General features: G+C 30.5%; 1 protein-coding gene across 1 annotated transcript; it reads left to right on the top strand.

Annotated features, from left to right (window-relative positions):
* The first annotated feature begins 13,154 nt into the window (after positions 1–13,154).
* Positions 13,155–17,124, top strand: LOC107450382 (uncharacterized). The gene is made up of 2 exons (XM_016066158.4): positions 13,155–13,275; positions 14,250–17,124. Exon 2 carries the CDS (start codon positions 14,260–14,262, stop codon positions 16,441–16,443), a length of 2,184 nt encoding a protein of 727 aa, XP_015921644.3. The 5' UTR covers positions 13,155–13,275; positions 14,250–14,259; the 3' UTR covers positions 16,444–17,124.
* The last annotated feature ends 47 nt before the right edge of the window (positions 17,125–17,171 follow it).

The raw sequence follows: 17,171 nt of genomic DNA, 5'->3' as shown, positions 1-17,171 counted from the left end.
ATTCTTAATTAATTTATGTAATATTTGCATATTGAAATAAGCTATGTACTAAAGACAAAATGTATTCGTTAAGAAGAACCGTTAAAAACTGCCATAGTATTATTGATGACAATATTTAATTAATATTGATTATATGTATTTTTTTATTATTTAAAACCGTACAAACGCAATCGTACGTAAATAACATAATTGAATAGCTGACCCAATTGTGAGTTTACGACTACCAATGTTCAACTCCGTAGCCTTGTAATTTTCAACTCAATCCAGAAAATAAGGGAACTTCTGGATCAAGTATGAAGATAAATTTGCCTTTATACAGGACTTTTTGATGGGAATAACCCTTTTACAGTTAGCTTGGCGCAAGGGGACTCTAACGCATGATCCTTCTACCTTTAAAAGATATTTTACATCAGCATTGTGGTTGGTGCGGGCAGTGTGCGGAATTTGTATCGACCAGATATTGCTGGGATTCGAACCCGGTTCACCTTATTGGAAAGAGAATGCTCTCTCTCCTAAGCCACCGCGGCTCTGTAACGCTGATTAGCGCATAATACGTTCAGCCTACGTCTCTGTGCTCCCTATATTTGGATTCTTCCACTCATTTATACTTTGCTCTCTTGAAATCTGTTTGTATTTTTTTGACCAAGTCATTCCTGATCTACCTCTTTTCCTTCTTCCATCATGGGTCCTGGAGAGAGAATCGTGCGTTAATTTTTTTCTTGGCATTTTAAGTACATGTAAATTCCATTTCCACTTTCTCTTGTTGGTTTGTTCGTCCATTGTAATAAGGTTGGCTTTGTCTGATTTTTTTTTTAAAATTTCTTATTTTTACGTAGCAAAAGAGTATGAAAACTTCTTTAAAGCAATTTTTCTTTTTTGAAAATTTGCAAGCTACTGGATGTCTGACTTTCTAAGGGAAAAGTTTTCAGATCCATAAATATTAACGTAATCTTCTAATCACGCACCTGCTTATTACGACATTTTATTGTTTACGTTTACAGCCAGTTTAACTGTATGATACTCGAGTTAAAGGGGCACTAATAAGGAGGCCTGTATGAACTACACCGTAAAAAATTCCGGATAAAATTACATTATAAACTACCGGCACTTTATGTACACCATCCATAAAATTCATTTTTACAGTTAAATATTATACCGTAAATTTTCGCAAAAATATTTACTTAATTAAAGATTTAATAATTTTAAGGTAATAACTACTGTAAAAATTAACGGTTCATCAGTTTTTTGATCAGTAACATGTTCCGGAGAAAATGGAATTTACTGTAAAAAGTACCCACATTCAGGGTGCAGGTACGTCTTACCGTGATTTGATACATAATTTTTTACAGTGTACACTCTATAACAAAAAAAAGACGCACCAAGTAACAATCATCCGATTGCTTTGAAATTTCGTATACATGAACATTTTGAACAGATATGGCTGGAATGATGCCGACTGGGGACGTATAGTCTTTAGCGACGAATCCAGCTTCCAACTGTGTCCTGACGATCATCGAAGACGTGTTTGGAGACGCACAGGGCAGAGGGGGGATCCTGCCTTCACTATTGCACGCCACACCGGCCCTCAACAAGGCATTATGGTCTATGGTGGCATTTCCTTTGACAGCCGGACCCCTTTGGTCGTCATTAGAGGTACATTTACTGCACAGCGGTACGTCGACGACATCCTAAGACCTGTTTTGCTACAGTTCCTTTTGCAGCGCCCTGGGCTGGTTTTTCAGCAGGGCAATGCCAGATCACATACGGCACGTGTTGCTAAGAACTATCTGCAAGTTTGTCAAACTCTTCCTTGAACTGCTAGATCTCTCTCCCATCGAGCATGTCTGGGATATGATGGGAAGGGGAATTGCATCTGGCACGGAATGTTGATGACCTTGTTCGACAATTGGATCGAATTTGGCAGGAAATACCGCAAGAGACCATCCGGAAGCTTTATCGGTCTATGCCACGCCGTGTGGCAGCTTGTATCCGGGCTAGAGGCGGGTCAACACCTTATTGAACTTGTTACTGTAACTTTGCAATAAATTATTCAATTGTTCTGAAATTTTAATCATTTACTATCCTGTACATTGTCATCCCATCCACTAATTTTCGTTTCAATCGTACAACTCCTTCTTGGTGCGTCGATTTTTTTATTATAGAGTGCATATAAAATTCCTGTTCATAAGTACTTCTTTTATTACTGTTTCAGAATCATTTTTGCTTGGTAACCTTAAACTGAAATTTATGCTTCTTGAGCAACTATTTGAGCACGTTTCCGAAGTAGCCAGGCAGTTCGTGGGTTAAAAACCATCACTCGAACACTTTTAAATCTTTAGAAAATGTAATTGAACTTCTTTTATTTTATGTATGTTATTTGAACAACTATATTAAGAAGATTCTCAAGCAGTCGAACAGTTTGCATACTAGAAATCACCTGCCGAACATCTTTAAAAGAAAACAAAATGTTATTGAATATACGGTAGGGTAAACCAACCAGTGAAGGAACACTACCCAGTGAAGGAACATTTCATATATATTGATTAAAAATAAGAATTTGAGAGTTTTTCTTTAGAGTGTTTGGTAACAATAGCTTACTGCCAAACAATAGGAAGTCATCTAGCAATGTTTTGGATTACCTGGTCATATAGACTTCTCGGGAAAAAAATTTTGAATTTGTTATTATCTCTGCAAAACCTTGTTTCCTTGAAAATATTATAAGGTGAGTGTTTGTATTTATATGTTTGAAGTGGAATTAATCGCATGTAATAGTTTTATTTTTCTCACTGTGAAAAAGAGAATTCAAAATATAGTTATTGATGTTATGTTTTATTTTTTTAAGCATCATAATATAATAAAGTACTGAGATAAGGGGGTGTTTATTCACTGGATCACCAAACTATGAAAAACCAGTGAAGGAACAAGTGTTCCTTTACTGGTTTTTTTTCTAAGTTAATGAAAATAAAAGATAAACTTTAATTTTCTTGTACCTTTAGTGATGTTCCGCATCAAAAGTATGTTAAAAATACGAAAAACAACTTTTAACCAGTGAGGGAACATGTTCCTTTACTGGGCATAGATTTCCCAGTGAATGAACAGTATGTGTTAATATGTTGACACTTTAATTTTCAATTCCTGATTGCAAAAAAAAGTTTAAATTTCCAGGTATTTATATGTTATAATTTCAAGAAAAGGCTTGTTTTTAAATATTTGTATTGCTTATAAATTCATAAAGAGCATTAGAAAATAACTAAAATTAAGTGTTCCTTTACTGGGTGTTCATTCACTGGTAAGAGCTGTTCCTTTACTTGGTCTTCTTACTACTTGTTATTTGAATCTCCAAAACTTTAAAACAATCTTATGGAAGTTCTCTAAAATTTTTTTACGTAATTTTTCAATTAGTAACAAATATGTTGACACTGTCATTTAACTAAAATTACGAATTTTTAAGTTAATATGATTTTTTAAAAGGCAAGCAAAGCATAAGTGTTCCCTCACTGATTAGTTTACCCTACTTTATTTTTAAATTCATGTATGATATTCGGACAACTATTTAAAAATGCTTTCTTATTGGGTAATCACACACACACACACCAACATTTAACCCGTGAAAACTACCTGCTGGATACTAATACAGGCCTGATACAGGAGCCTGAAATTTTGCAAGTTTCTCTATTTTAACCATGCTATCAAATTCCCCCTAAATCCATACAGCTTTAAGTTTTTGATAAAACATTTTTAACTGGTAAGATAACAAAAAGTTTTGGTTTGATTTATTTCAATTAACTAGCATTTTACGCCAAAGTTCGTTTTCATTTTTTTTTCAGAAATAGCCTAGATTTTATCAAAAGTAAGAGTTCTGTTTTTCTTATTTTTTTTAGCTGGCAAACGAAAGGGAAACTTTTTAAGGGATAACGAGATCCATCAATGGTTTTCCTCAATATTTGATGGATCTTTCAATATTTGGTGAGCTAATGATTTCCTATAACTGTATAAAATTTGGAGGCCTATATCCAAATTGTGGTTGCCAGGTTCACACATCTGAATAAGAAGACTCACAATGTGAAAGAAAATTGGAAGAAACTCACAGAAAAAAAATTAAGGTTTAGTGATACTGAATTTGAAGAAAATATTATAGGTTCGTGAATCGCTTCTAAGGTAAATAAACTACGTAAATCATGTAAATTATTATAAATTAATTGTATATTGTTAAATTGACTATCAAATTTTATGTAGATTGAATTTCTCATATCCAACTCTTAGCCTGTTGATCAATTCTGTCACAACAGGTGACCAAATTTCAAGAACTTTTTTTAAAAAAAATTGAATGAGTATCATAAATTATATAATTAATTGAGCTATTTACTTAATATTTTCACTCTAGAAAAGAACGTCCATGTTTTTCTTCAGACATTTGTTTGTTTTACTTATTATCAATAGTCGATGGAAACACGAAAAACGTGAAGTGCAATATTTTTGAAAGACTTGGAGAGAGATTTAAGTAATAATAGAAATGATTGGGAATGAAATTATTTGTTATAGGTCCGACAAAAGGAGAAAAAATTTCGTCATTAGTCAAATAGTAAAACTCGTAGTTTTTAAAATTTTTATTGTCAATTTCTTTTTAGCTTTGTCTCTGTTAAGTCTACTTTAGACTGAAACTTTCAATCAGTGATAAAGTTTGCACGCACCTTACACCTTTAGCTAGTTACTTGGAATCTTGTCTAAATTTCGATTCACAAAAAATTTCCCAGACAAGCTGGTACTCATAGATCTAAAGCTTGGTGGGTTCAAGCAGCCACTGGGGATCGAGCCCCAGTTTTCTGCAATGACAGTTCAGTACTTTAACCACCGAGGCATCGTGGCTATTTATAATATGGTAATAAATGTATTTCATTCCATGAAATTATGTATTACATTCCATGTATGGAATTATGTATTTCACTCCATGAAATTCTGATGTAACTTATATTGTTGATAAAAAACACATTTAATTAGTGAAAATAATTATGAAATTATAGTTGTCAAAAGTTTTTTTTTTTCAGAAAAAAAAAATTGTGGCAGAATAACGAATCACCTTGATCGTAACATTATCTTTTCCTCAACGTGTTCAAAATAAAATAACAGAAAAAAATATATAGTGTGTTATCGATAACAAGTAATCGATAACATGTTTCACAGCATCTCTATTAAAAAATCGAAGGTAGGAATTTTATTATGTTGGAAAACACATCGGTAAATGTTCGATTTTTTCAAATTTATTGGTTAAAACGTTGACTCAAAGATAGAAATAGAATATATGCAATTATACACGCATGTGCGATGGGCAAGTGTGTTATACACAAATGTGCGATGGGCGAAATCTGATATTGTTATCAGAACTTGTTTTTGAATTAATTGTATCATATTGTTTGCTAATAATTGCAAATCTGTTATCTTTTAATGAAAATGATATAAAATTGGCATATATTTCTACAGTTTTCTGAATAAAAACAAATTATCTCCTATGTTTTACTTGTGGCTTCAATTTAAAAACTTGTGGATCCTTCTGAGTAAGTTTTCTAATTCGTTTGCGTACAGATTTCATTTTTAGCTTTTGGGAATAAATTTGTTTTATATTCTTTTAAGCATTTTTGCGCATGATTTTAATAAGGTAAGATACAACTTATATGATTATAAATAGAAATTTTAATAAAAACAGGTTTCTTTTGTTAGAGAAATGAAATTTTCATAAATAAGGGCCTTCTCTTATTGTCTACTAGCCGCCTAAGGCAGCCAGCTGTCCGCCACGCTGAAGGTTTTCACAAATAAAGTTTTTTAAAACGTGCAGGAAATCTGAAGATTAGTGGACAATTAAAGTGTTCCTGTCCTGCAATTTTGTCTTCATATCCAGTTCTGCTGCAGATGTGTTATAGCTCTTGAGGATGTTTGAAATTCGCGATCGCAACGCTCGAGTACGCCATCTAGCGGGAGACTGAAAATATCGGACATTAGTTCCCACAAAACCATTGGCAACGACGGACGCCATTTCATTAGCAGCAAATAAGAAGCAAAATTTCCCTAAGGAAAAGGTAGAACTTCTTGAAAAAACTAATCAGAACATGCCAAACATTGAAGCAGAACACGCCAAGCATTTGAAGAACAATTTCTGGATAATTTTTACCTTTCTATTACCAACAACATAACTTCCAATTTCATGATAACTTGCTGTTACAGATTGTGTGCATTACGGTAAAATAATTTTTTCTGTCTTCAATTCATTACAAATTAAAGTGAATTCAGCATTGCTTTCGTCATTCCAATGAATAAATAAGAATTCAGAATATGCACAGAACTGTATAATATGTAGTTATAGAATATTGTTCTTCTTTATAGAACAGTATATATTTCTGTATCTATTATTCGTAAAACAACAATAAAGAATCATCCGAACTACTTGAAATAGATTCATTTGTGCTGATTATTAATAAATTTGAATCGTTTTCTTGGTAATTATTATTTTGTTTTGAAGGAATAATTTCAACTAGAATTCAGCTATTCTGTTTTTAGCTACATATTCAAATTCATATCAATTATAAAATTTTACTGTGTAGTATGTTATCTAAAAGTAATGAAGGGATAAACTATGCATATATTATTTGAGAATAAAGTTTTCAAACAAGGAACTTATCATTTTGGAATTCTCCGGGAATTATAAATCAGGTAAGTGCAATGATTTTTACAATAAAAAATTTGCTTGTAAATATTTTTTTTTTCATTTGATGTTGGTTCTCTACAGAATGGTTTTTTACGTCTGGTTAAGAACTATAAGAATAATAAAAAAAGAAACAATATGAAAGTTTTTATTTCAATGTAAAGAATTCTTAAAATCGTTTTTTTATCCTAAGAATTCTTTATTTTCCGTTTTTTAGTTTATAATTTTTTGATAAAAATTGTTCTCAAAATACTTTTTCTGAAAAATTAAATGGTATAACATTATGTGTTTATGTATACTTCTTGTATATTCCAATGTTTGAAGTAATATGATTCAGAAAAGTATGGAATAAAAATTCGGTACTTACTTATTAACGCTACCGCCGCTACAGATTTGGCGGTTTTTAAGTGCCGCCAATCTACACTTAAAATTTTTGCGACAATTCATGAAATAAAACACTTTATTTAAAATCAAAATAGTCAATCGGATTTCGGTGGAAAATGAGCCGATATAGAGTTTAGCATAGATTCAAAACAATCATATCGCCATATGAACTCTGATAAATAAGATTCCAAATGAAATAACATTTCCAAAACGTACGTTTACCAAGATAAAGTTTTATGTTGTGGGAATTGGTACATTTTCGTTTTTTCGGTAAAATATTTCCCTCCTGAAAAAATAAAATTGCTTCTTGTTTTGTTTTTGGCAAATCCCAAAGACGAATTTTCGTAGCACTAAAAATGGCGACAAAAAAGAATTGTTTTTTTTTGTTTTTGTTTCGTCAGCATTCTTTATTTTACGTTTCTTAGTTTCTAAATAATGATTTTTATTGAAACTTGAAATTTTTTGATAAAAATTGTTGTCAAAAAACTTTGCTTACAAAATTAAATTTCATAAAATTATGAGGCTTATGTATACTTTTTGTTCATTTTAATTTTTGAAGTAATATGATTCTTAAAACTATAGAATGTAAAGTTTAAATGGGCCTTTCATGTTATATCATTAAATTTAGTAATACTATTTCTCGGGAAATTAGGTTTTAACTCTTATAAGAAATATACATATTTTTTTCTGTTAATGTACAAATATTTTTCCGATGCGTTTTGGATATTCCTTCTCTAATAAAAAGAGATACCATTTAGTTTTCGTTTGCAGAAGAAAGAATATCAAGCATTTTTCTTTTTTAAATTTAATTAGCCACAATAAAGAAGGAACGTTGCAATGCTACACGCTACGTTAACGACGTCTCCAGAGTAACTGAATGACGGTTCATATAGAAATCGCAGGTAAGCGGCTCACACAACAACGCCCCCTATAGTTCGTTGCGATCGCGAATTATATAGCTACAACGCTTAAGAAAAAAAAAACTAAAATGCTAAATACATGAAAAGAACACGAAAACGAATAAATTTTTTATGGTATCAATTTCTATTTCTATATAATTTTTTATGGTATCAAATTCTATTTCTATATCTGTTACGTCAAGCACTCAGGTATTATAATTTGATCTAGTTGTGCTTGTATAATTTTGATCTAGTTGCGCTTTCTACGTCATTTTGTTAACATCGTTTGGTTTGTTATTTAACATCGTTTGGTTTGTTATTTCTAAGTTAACTTTCAAAAAATTGGCTGGCATCAGCATTTTTATTCTTTAAGTTGCTTATTTTTTCTTTTGGAATTCGTTCCTTTTCAGCAAAATGTTTTTCAACCTAATCGAATTCTTTGCCGACTGTTCTCTGTATATATAAAGAAAATAAAGTAAATATTTTTAAAGTGTTGTGAAAAGAATTTTTAGTTGTACAAAGTACTACAATATCGCTACAAAAATTATCGTCTTCGCTTAAGAAAAAAAAAAAAAAATAGAGCGTGGAAAGAAGAAGAAAAACTTATTATAACAATTATGAACAGCGACAAATATATCAAAGCGAAGCGTTCTATTTACGTATCGAATATGTTGCCACATTTTTAATATAAAAGTTAAACTTTTCTCCACTTTAATAAATGTAAACTAATGCGAACTTTACAATTAAATTATTAATTCCTTCGTATATCATTGGATTAAGTTGTCGAAAATTAATATTTCAATTGTAAGGTTCGCATTAGCATACATTTATAAGAGTGGGGAAAAGTATATGCATTTTTTAATTCGCGATCGCAACGCTCGAGTACGCCGTCTAGCGGGAGCCTGTAAATATCAGACATTAATTTATCACGTTTTCATTTAGTTCCATCAAAGTCATTGACTGAATCAGACGCCATTTTTTAGCAGCAAATAAGAAGCAAAATTTCCCTAAGGAAAAGGCCGAAGAACTTGAAAAAAATCTCCAGAATATTAGTAAATCTTTCAGGAACAGAACATGCCAAACATTTGAAGAAAAATTCCTCAATAATTTTTTATTTCTATTATCAACAAACTTGCAACTGATGACTTCCGATTTCGGATACTGTTACAGATGTGTGTATTAAGGTAAAATGCATTTCTTCTGTCTTCAATTCATTACGAATTAAAGTGAAGTCAACATTGCTTTCGTCATTCCAGTGAATAAATATGAATTCAGAACATACAGAATTGTAATAGTTATAGCATATTCTTCTTCGTTATAAAATAGTATATATTTTTGTATCCATATAATTCGGAAAACAACAATAAAAAATTATCCAATTTACTTGAAATAGTGCCATTTGTGTTGATTTTTAATTAATTTGAATCGTTTTCTTGGTAAGTTTTTTTTAGTTTTGAAAGAATAGATCATTTCAACTAGAATTCAGCTGTTCTGTTTTTAAGATACATATTCAAATTCATATCAATTATAAAATTTTGCTGTGTAGTATGTTATCTAAAAGTAATGAAGGGATAAACTATGTATCTATTATTTGAGAATAAAGTTTTCAAACAAGGAACTTATCATTTTGGAATTCTCCGGGAATTATAAATCAGGTAAGTGCAATGATTTTTACAATAAAAAATTTGCTTGTAAATATTTTTTTTCATTTGATGATGGTTCTCTACAGAATGGTTTTTTACGTCTGATTAAGAACTATAAGAATAATAAAAAAAGAAACAATATGGAAGTTTTTATTTCAATGTAAAGAATTCTTAAAATCGTTTTTTTATCCTAAGAATTCTTTATTTTCCGTTTTTTAGTTTATAATTTTTTGATAAAAATTGTTCTCAAAATACTTTTTTTGAAAAATTAAATGGTATAACATCATGTGTTTATGTATACTTCTTGTATATTCCAATGTTTGAAGTAATATGATTCAGAAAAGTATGGAATAAAAATTCGGTACTTACATATTAACGCCACCGCCGCTACAGATTTGGCGGTTTTTAAGTGCCGCCAATCTACACTTAAAATTTTTGCACAATTCATAAAATAAAACACTTTATTTAAAATCAAAATAGTCGATCGGATTTCGGTGGAAAATGAGCCGATATAGAGTTTAGCATAGATTCAAAACAATCATATCGCCATATGAACTCTGATAAATAAGATTCCAAATGAAATAACATTTCCAAAACGTACTTTTACCAAGATAAAGTTTCATGTTGTGGGAATTGGTACATTTTCGTTTTTTCGGTAAAATATTTCCCTCCTGAAAAAATAAAATTGCATCTTGTTTTGTTTTTGGCAAATCCTAAAGACGAATTTTCGTAGCACTAAAAATGGCGACAAAAAAGAATTGTTTTTTTTGTTTTTGCTTCGTCAGCATTCTTTATTTTACGTTTCTTCGTTTCTAAATAATGATTTTTATTGAAACTTGAAATTTTTTGATAAAAATTGTTGTCAAAAAACTTTGTTTACAAAATTAAATTTCATAAAATTATGAAGCTTATGTATACTTTTTGTTCATTTTAATTTTTGAAGTAATATGATTCTTAAAACTATAGAATGTAAAGTTTAAATGGGCCTTTCATGTTATATCATTAAATTTAGTAATACTATTTCTCGGTCATTAGGTTTTAACTCTTATAAGAATATACATATTTTTTTCTGTTAATGTACAAATATTTTTCCGATGTGTTTTGAATATTCCTTCTCTAATAAAAAGAGATACCATTTTGTTTTCGGTTGTACAAGAAAGAATATCAAGCATTTTTCTTTTTTAAATTTAATAAGCCACATTAAAGAAGGAAAGTTGCAATGCTACACGCTACATTAACGACGTCTCCAGAGTAACTGAATGACGGTTCATATAGAAATCGCAGGTAAGCGTCTCATACAACAACGCCCCCTATAGTTCGTTGCGATCGCGAATAGTTTTTTGAATATGGCTCTTTGAAGACGAAAAAGCAGACGAAAAGCATAGACTTACAAAATGACTGATAACTAAATAACTAATCCAAATTTTTAAAAAAGAAAAAAATACTTCTTCATTATGTCAAAACACAATTATGTGTCGAGTTTCGAGCCTGGGCGAGGCTTCTGGGGCGATATATTGTGATTACAGACACACACACACACACACACACAGCCGCTTTTATTATTATGTATAGATGCAGGTTTGAAGTAGAGGAATTGAGTTTCAATATTAATAGGAAAGCGTTCCGCATACTTGCTTGCTGTCTATAGAAAGTTAAATATAAAGACTTGTAAAAGACGATTAAGCGCTTTTAACTCATAGGAATATTATTTAACTCATAGAATCGTTGTTGTATTCTTAGGACTGTTATTTTACTCTTAAGGTCATTTATTGTTCAGAACTTATTTCCAGTAATCAAATTGCTTTAATTGGAGAACAGTTTTCAATAATTGTTGATTTGCAGTCTGACCCTAAATTTTAACGAATATTTATTTCTGAGAACACAAATTATCTTACATTATATCGATGTATTATCGATATACAAAGTACTGCCATAATAATAGAAATGAAGGGAAGCTCTTAAGCCAATTATCCTGAATCGTAATTATAATAATAATAGAATTTAAAATTAGATTCCAATTAGTTCAATCAATTCAGTAGATCCTTCGAAAGAAACTAATCTCTGTTTTCTCTCGAAATAGAACTTGTTGCTGTTTATTGCATACACCTTCCCGCACTGTGCTTTTTTAGCTTACGAAAGCGTTTCTTCATGTGATAAATATTAAGCTATGACCCTAATATGTATATATACTTTTTTGTTTTCAAATTTGGTAGAGATTCGAAAAATACATTTTGAGTGTAGTCTTTAAGAATCACCCTGTAAGCAATTATCTAAACTTCAATAAAGCATTTTTGATGAAAATTTTTTTAGCTTTTTAGCCTTTTCTGAAATTCCAGTCAGATTTTGTTTTTCTATGATTATAGATAAACACTCTAAAATGCAGTGAACGATATTTTTCAATCTGGTTTTTTGAATTTTATATTAATTTTAATTGTCTTTTTACGCAAAAATTGAGTTAATCAAAGTTTGTGATCTAAAATAATAATATTTAAACAATAATGACAAAGAATTCTTACATTATTTAGAGTTTTAACTTAATTTTAATATTAATAGTTTCAACTTAAGAGTTTTAATTTTTGGAAAGAAGAGAACACGATTAATAATCTTTGAGGCATCGAAGAGACACATTTAAAAAGTATGAGAAGATTATGAAATTCTATGAAAATTATTATTTTCTGAGAAAGTTGAAGTTAAAAATAAAACACCTGACTTCATTTGAATTTTAAATCGTCTTTACTGTTAGAAATTTCTCAAAATAAATCGTAAATAGCACTTTATATGATTGTAATTTTACCATATTCAAACAAATCATAAATAAGATATTTTTTAAACTGTTCACTATGAGAAAAAATGTTTATTTACAGTTTTTACCAAATACGTCTAAAGAGCCAAAATTTAATAGCACCAACTAGATCTATATAATAAAGCCATTTAGTTCCTTGCAGATGAGTGCGTATTGTAGCCAACAGGACCAATCTGTCAGTCTCATGAACGAAGGTTTAAGTCCTAGCGTTTAAACACTACAATATTTTCTACATTTCTTCAACACATGAAGACTTTCCGTGTTCCCAAATTGTGACCCTGGGCAATTAGAATACGACACTCTCATTCACGTATAGATTGCAGCATTATAAAGTTGCTAAACTATAGTCAATGTCCAGTTAGATTACTTTTTTATGGTTTTCAAGCATGATTGTTGTAAATGCTTAACAGCAGCATAGTTTTGCATTCACCCTGTTTTTTAACCATACGAGTTGTTAACAGTTTAAAAACCATAAAGGTAAAAAATGCTCTTTACCGTGAATTTTACGGTTTATTGCATGGACAGACTGCTACTGGTTATTTTAAGATAATTTTAGAATGAAAATTCTAGATGTGCAATTCAGTTAAAATCTTGTCTCTCGGCTTTCAAAAAACTATCTTTCTTCATTCTGAGGGGACAAAAAACGTATATAATTTTCTTAATATTTTAATTTAATAGGAATATGTATTTAAAATGTTCATAATTGCACAGATATTTTTTTTCTATTTGTTTAGCTTAACTTCAATAAATAAATGGAATTTGTGTCTTATTGAACATTGGAGTACAGAATAACAGATGTTTGGAAAAGGAAAGGATTAAAAAAAATCAAACATTTACTAAAAAATCTCTTCGGTAAGTATGGCAACAGTTTATAGTGTAATATTATAAACAGGGGAGGGTCGAATAAGGTGAATTTTAAGGGAGAAAAAAACAATAGAGTGATACCTAAAACCACCTAAAACTACAACCACACCTAAAACCACACATATTTAAAATTTATTTTTATGTAAATGTACATAGAAATTATTCAATGGCAAAAAATTTATAATTTGCAACAAAATAAAGTTAAATGTAAAAATATATTTAAATTTTTTGTAACTTTATATGTAACAAGGGGTGATTAACTTCTAGCGGAGTTAGGACACATCATTGAAACTGAATTTGTTTCGAAACCCATAGCCAAAAATGACGTCTAGGGTTGCTTCATATTATGACATATTCAGAAGCAGAGAAAGAAAGAATTTTAATAATAAAACAACCCTAGTGGCATATAACGACATTTCCAGGTTCTATGAAGTTTTTATACTGAAAATGTAACATAACTCTCTTAGAAGTTTGGGGCAGCATTTGCGCAAGATGTAACGTTTTTAAATTTGACAAAAAATAGATTAAAAAAGTTTTTTTTAAAAAAAGAACTGTAACTTGGAGGGAGAAACGAATTGCATATTTGAAATTAGTGATGCAAAAATATAAAAAATATGTCGAGAAATATGCAAAAGAAAGCAAGACAATTTTATTCCCCTTTCGGCTTATTTTAGAAATTAATCATGCAATAAGATTTTAGAAAATTGCCATATTTTTAATGCAAAGGTTCAGACATTATTTATAACTTCATTTCGTATAAAAAAGGATGAAAAATGTCCCTTAAAAAAGCTGCAGCTTGGATCGAGAAATCAGTGGATTCTCGGTCCAAGGATCGAGATTTGAAATCAGTGAAGCGAATATCTTCTTGCAACAAAAAAAAATTGTTCTAGAAAAAGATTTATTTTTTATTATTAGTACAAAGGTGTGTAAAAAATATTTTTATATCAACGCAATCATTGCAGGTGAAATAAAATGACTTCCAGAAAGAAAATTCAGGCACCATGGCTGCCGAAGCCTGCTTGGTACAATTTTCCTATGACTAAAGGCCTCCGTCATCACCGAACAGCAGTTGGAATCATATTAGCTGCCAACAGTAAAATGGAATGTGTTTTCGTGAGTCAGTTTCTTGACCAAGTACGAGTACGTCTACTCAACAATGACCGTAAAACAGAAGGCAATTATGCTGTCAAAAATTCCCAGCCAGGTATAGCATCATCTGTCAGCATTGACTCCGTAAGTGTTCCATTCATAGATTGTGAGTACCTTAAAAATCCTCCAGATTATAGTCGCGATATCAATATAAGCTATCCATCGAATTCAAAAATTCTTCCCATCTTTCGTTTTGGAGACAATTTAGAGGATTTCTTCAAACTCTGGGATACCCAAGATGCAGAATTCGCTTACGTAGAATCAGATTACTTTGGTCTCCTTATACCGAAAGTGGACAAAGAGACTGCGAGAAAGCTACCTGTTGGCAAAAATCTGAATCAGTTAATTACTTTCTACGACCTGATATTTACTACCTACAGTGACTTGATAGGGTTGTCATTTGAAGAAACTGGTACCAATAAAAACGTTAGAAACAGGTTTTTTCTGAAAGCTGACAAAAATGGATATGGGTTGGCGTATTACGGTCACGAGTTTACGGCTGTGAATTCAGGATCAATGAAATCCTTCTGGTTGGATATCAGTCCAACAAATTGGGGGGCGTTGCATGAAATTGGTCATGGACACGAATTAAAAAGTATAGGCGATGAAACATTATCAGTTAGTGAAGTGTGGAACAACATTCTATGCTTCTTTTATCAGGCCATCGAGTTTGGTGAAGATATGGTATGGAAAAATTCGAAACAAACAGAAATGGAACTTGATAGAATACTCAGAAAAGAAACCGAAGTTGAGAGTTGGGATTTAATACAGAAATTGTCATTTTTGACGCACATGTTTTTTAAAGCTGGTCGCAAATCTTTTACACGTTTCAATCAACTTACTCGCGAAGAATTTGATGACCGTCCTTATTATGCTAGTGGAACATTTTTAGTAGAAAAACTAATGCACTTCTTCGCAATTGAGTTTACTGTTGATGTTTATCCTTTTATGAAACTGGCAAAAGCAGCAATACAAGAAGAAGAGCTATATGAGCATTACTATGTTTTATCCAGTGTAGCCTATCCTCTGAACTACATCATAAGCGATCTCAAGGAAATGCATAATGTTTATTCCAATCTAGGTCTGCTGCACTTATCTAGTTTGGTTACTCCATCAGATTTGAGTTACACTAAACTGAAAAATGATTTCACTGTTAACATAGATAGCCAAATATTTGGTGTCTTGTCCGGTAATACAATAAAACTGATGGATGGATCTCGAATTGTAACTGAGCAAAAAATTCTGAGTCAAAATATTACTTTCGATGATGTACCTATAGGAGTATACAAGATTTTTATTGAGCCAAATGCTAAGAATGCAAAATTTGCCTTTAATGATTTTTATGCGGTAGTTCATGCCAATAAACCCAATAAACTACTCCTTTCAGCTAAGGTAATAAAGGAACCCTCACTTCCAACTGACAAAATAAAATTTCTTGCGTACAGTGATGAAGAATTCGCAACTCTCACAGCAAATCCTTTAAAGAAATTAATAAAGTTCAGATTTTACAAAGCAAACCCTAACGGTTTTTTTAAATCCCAGACGTACGCAAGTGTAGTTATAAAGAATCAGAAAAACGAAGTTATTTTTAGCAGAATTATAGAGGGCACTAGTAGTAACACTGGATCTTTCGACATACCTATGGAAGGAGAGCTGCAAATTGAAATATTTCACGCGGAAACACCACAACACCTAAAATTTGATGATCCAATGATGGATGTCATCATAGATCGTAATAGTTTGACAAACTATTTCACTGTAAATGAGCGAGGCTTTCAAAACAAATATAAGAATTCACCGAAAGATTTGTTAGAAAAGAATTTCTTGAAGAAGATTGAATTTAAAGCAAGTAAAATTAAAGGTAAGATCTCCTTGTTTGTAAGACCTCATTGCCAGCCCAAATATAATATACTTTTAGCTGTGGAAGCTTTTGAGCGTTTGTTCAGGAATAACAGCGTCGATAGAAGTCTGAGAGATCAATACAGAGATTGTTTGCCATCCCCTTAAGATTCTTAAAATAACGACCTTGAATTAGAGAAAAATATTTAATTGTTTTATTTATTTTAAAACTTTAAAAAAATATTAGACAAGAAATTTAAGAAAAGTTTTAAAACAACAAGAAAATGGAGAAGCATGTTTTGAAACAACCTGACAGATCATTTAAAAAGTAGAAGACATCTAATTTCAATTTGGAATAGAATTTCATTATTCGTATTTCACCTCAGTATTTTCTTCTGTAAATGCGTATACAACATCCACCAACTCGAAGTATTGTGTAATTATTATAATAAATATATATATTTATCTATATATTTAATTTGTTTCTTCTTAAATTACATTATATTGTTTGTCTTTAGTATATTTTATTACTAAAATTAGTATATTTTTGAAATCTTGTCAGAACGCAATTTTTATTTTTTAAAAATTCTATGTAATATCCTTCACGAAGGACAAGAAATTATTCCATATTTATGAGTTGATTTGTTATATTTTTTATCTTTATGCATTGCAATTAATATTTTTTGAAAAATTCTATCTATTAATTTTCTTAATTATCTGAAGTTTATTGATAATTGGTTATTGTTTTTATACAATTGAAATAATTTACCCATAACACATTTTATGTTCTTCAAATGTTTATTTTCTACGATTTTTATAATAAGATGAAATATTAAAATTGTAATATAGTAACCTGATATATTTTTATAAACTATTTGTGATGCAATTTGTATACA

This window comes from Parasteatoda tepidariorum, chromosome 1, assembly GCF_982258835.1.
Source record: "Parasteatoda tepidariorum strain Cologne lab strain chromosome 1, Ptep-v5.0, whole genome shotgun sequence".
Lineage (NCBI taxonomy): Eukaryota > Metazoa > Arthropoda > Arachnida > Araneae > Theridiidae > Parasteatoda > Parasteatoda tepidariorum.
The sequence above is the reverse complement of the archived record's forward strand: the minus strand, read 5'-3'. Positions and strand labels throughout refer to the sequence as shown.

Bases quoted from the DNA above. Each gene is read 5' to 3' on its own strand.
- LOC107450382 (XM_016066158.4), top strand. From the start codon at position 14,260: ATGACTTCCAGAAAGAAAATTCAGGCACCATGGCTGCCGAAGCCTGCT.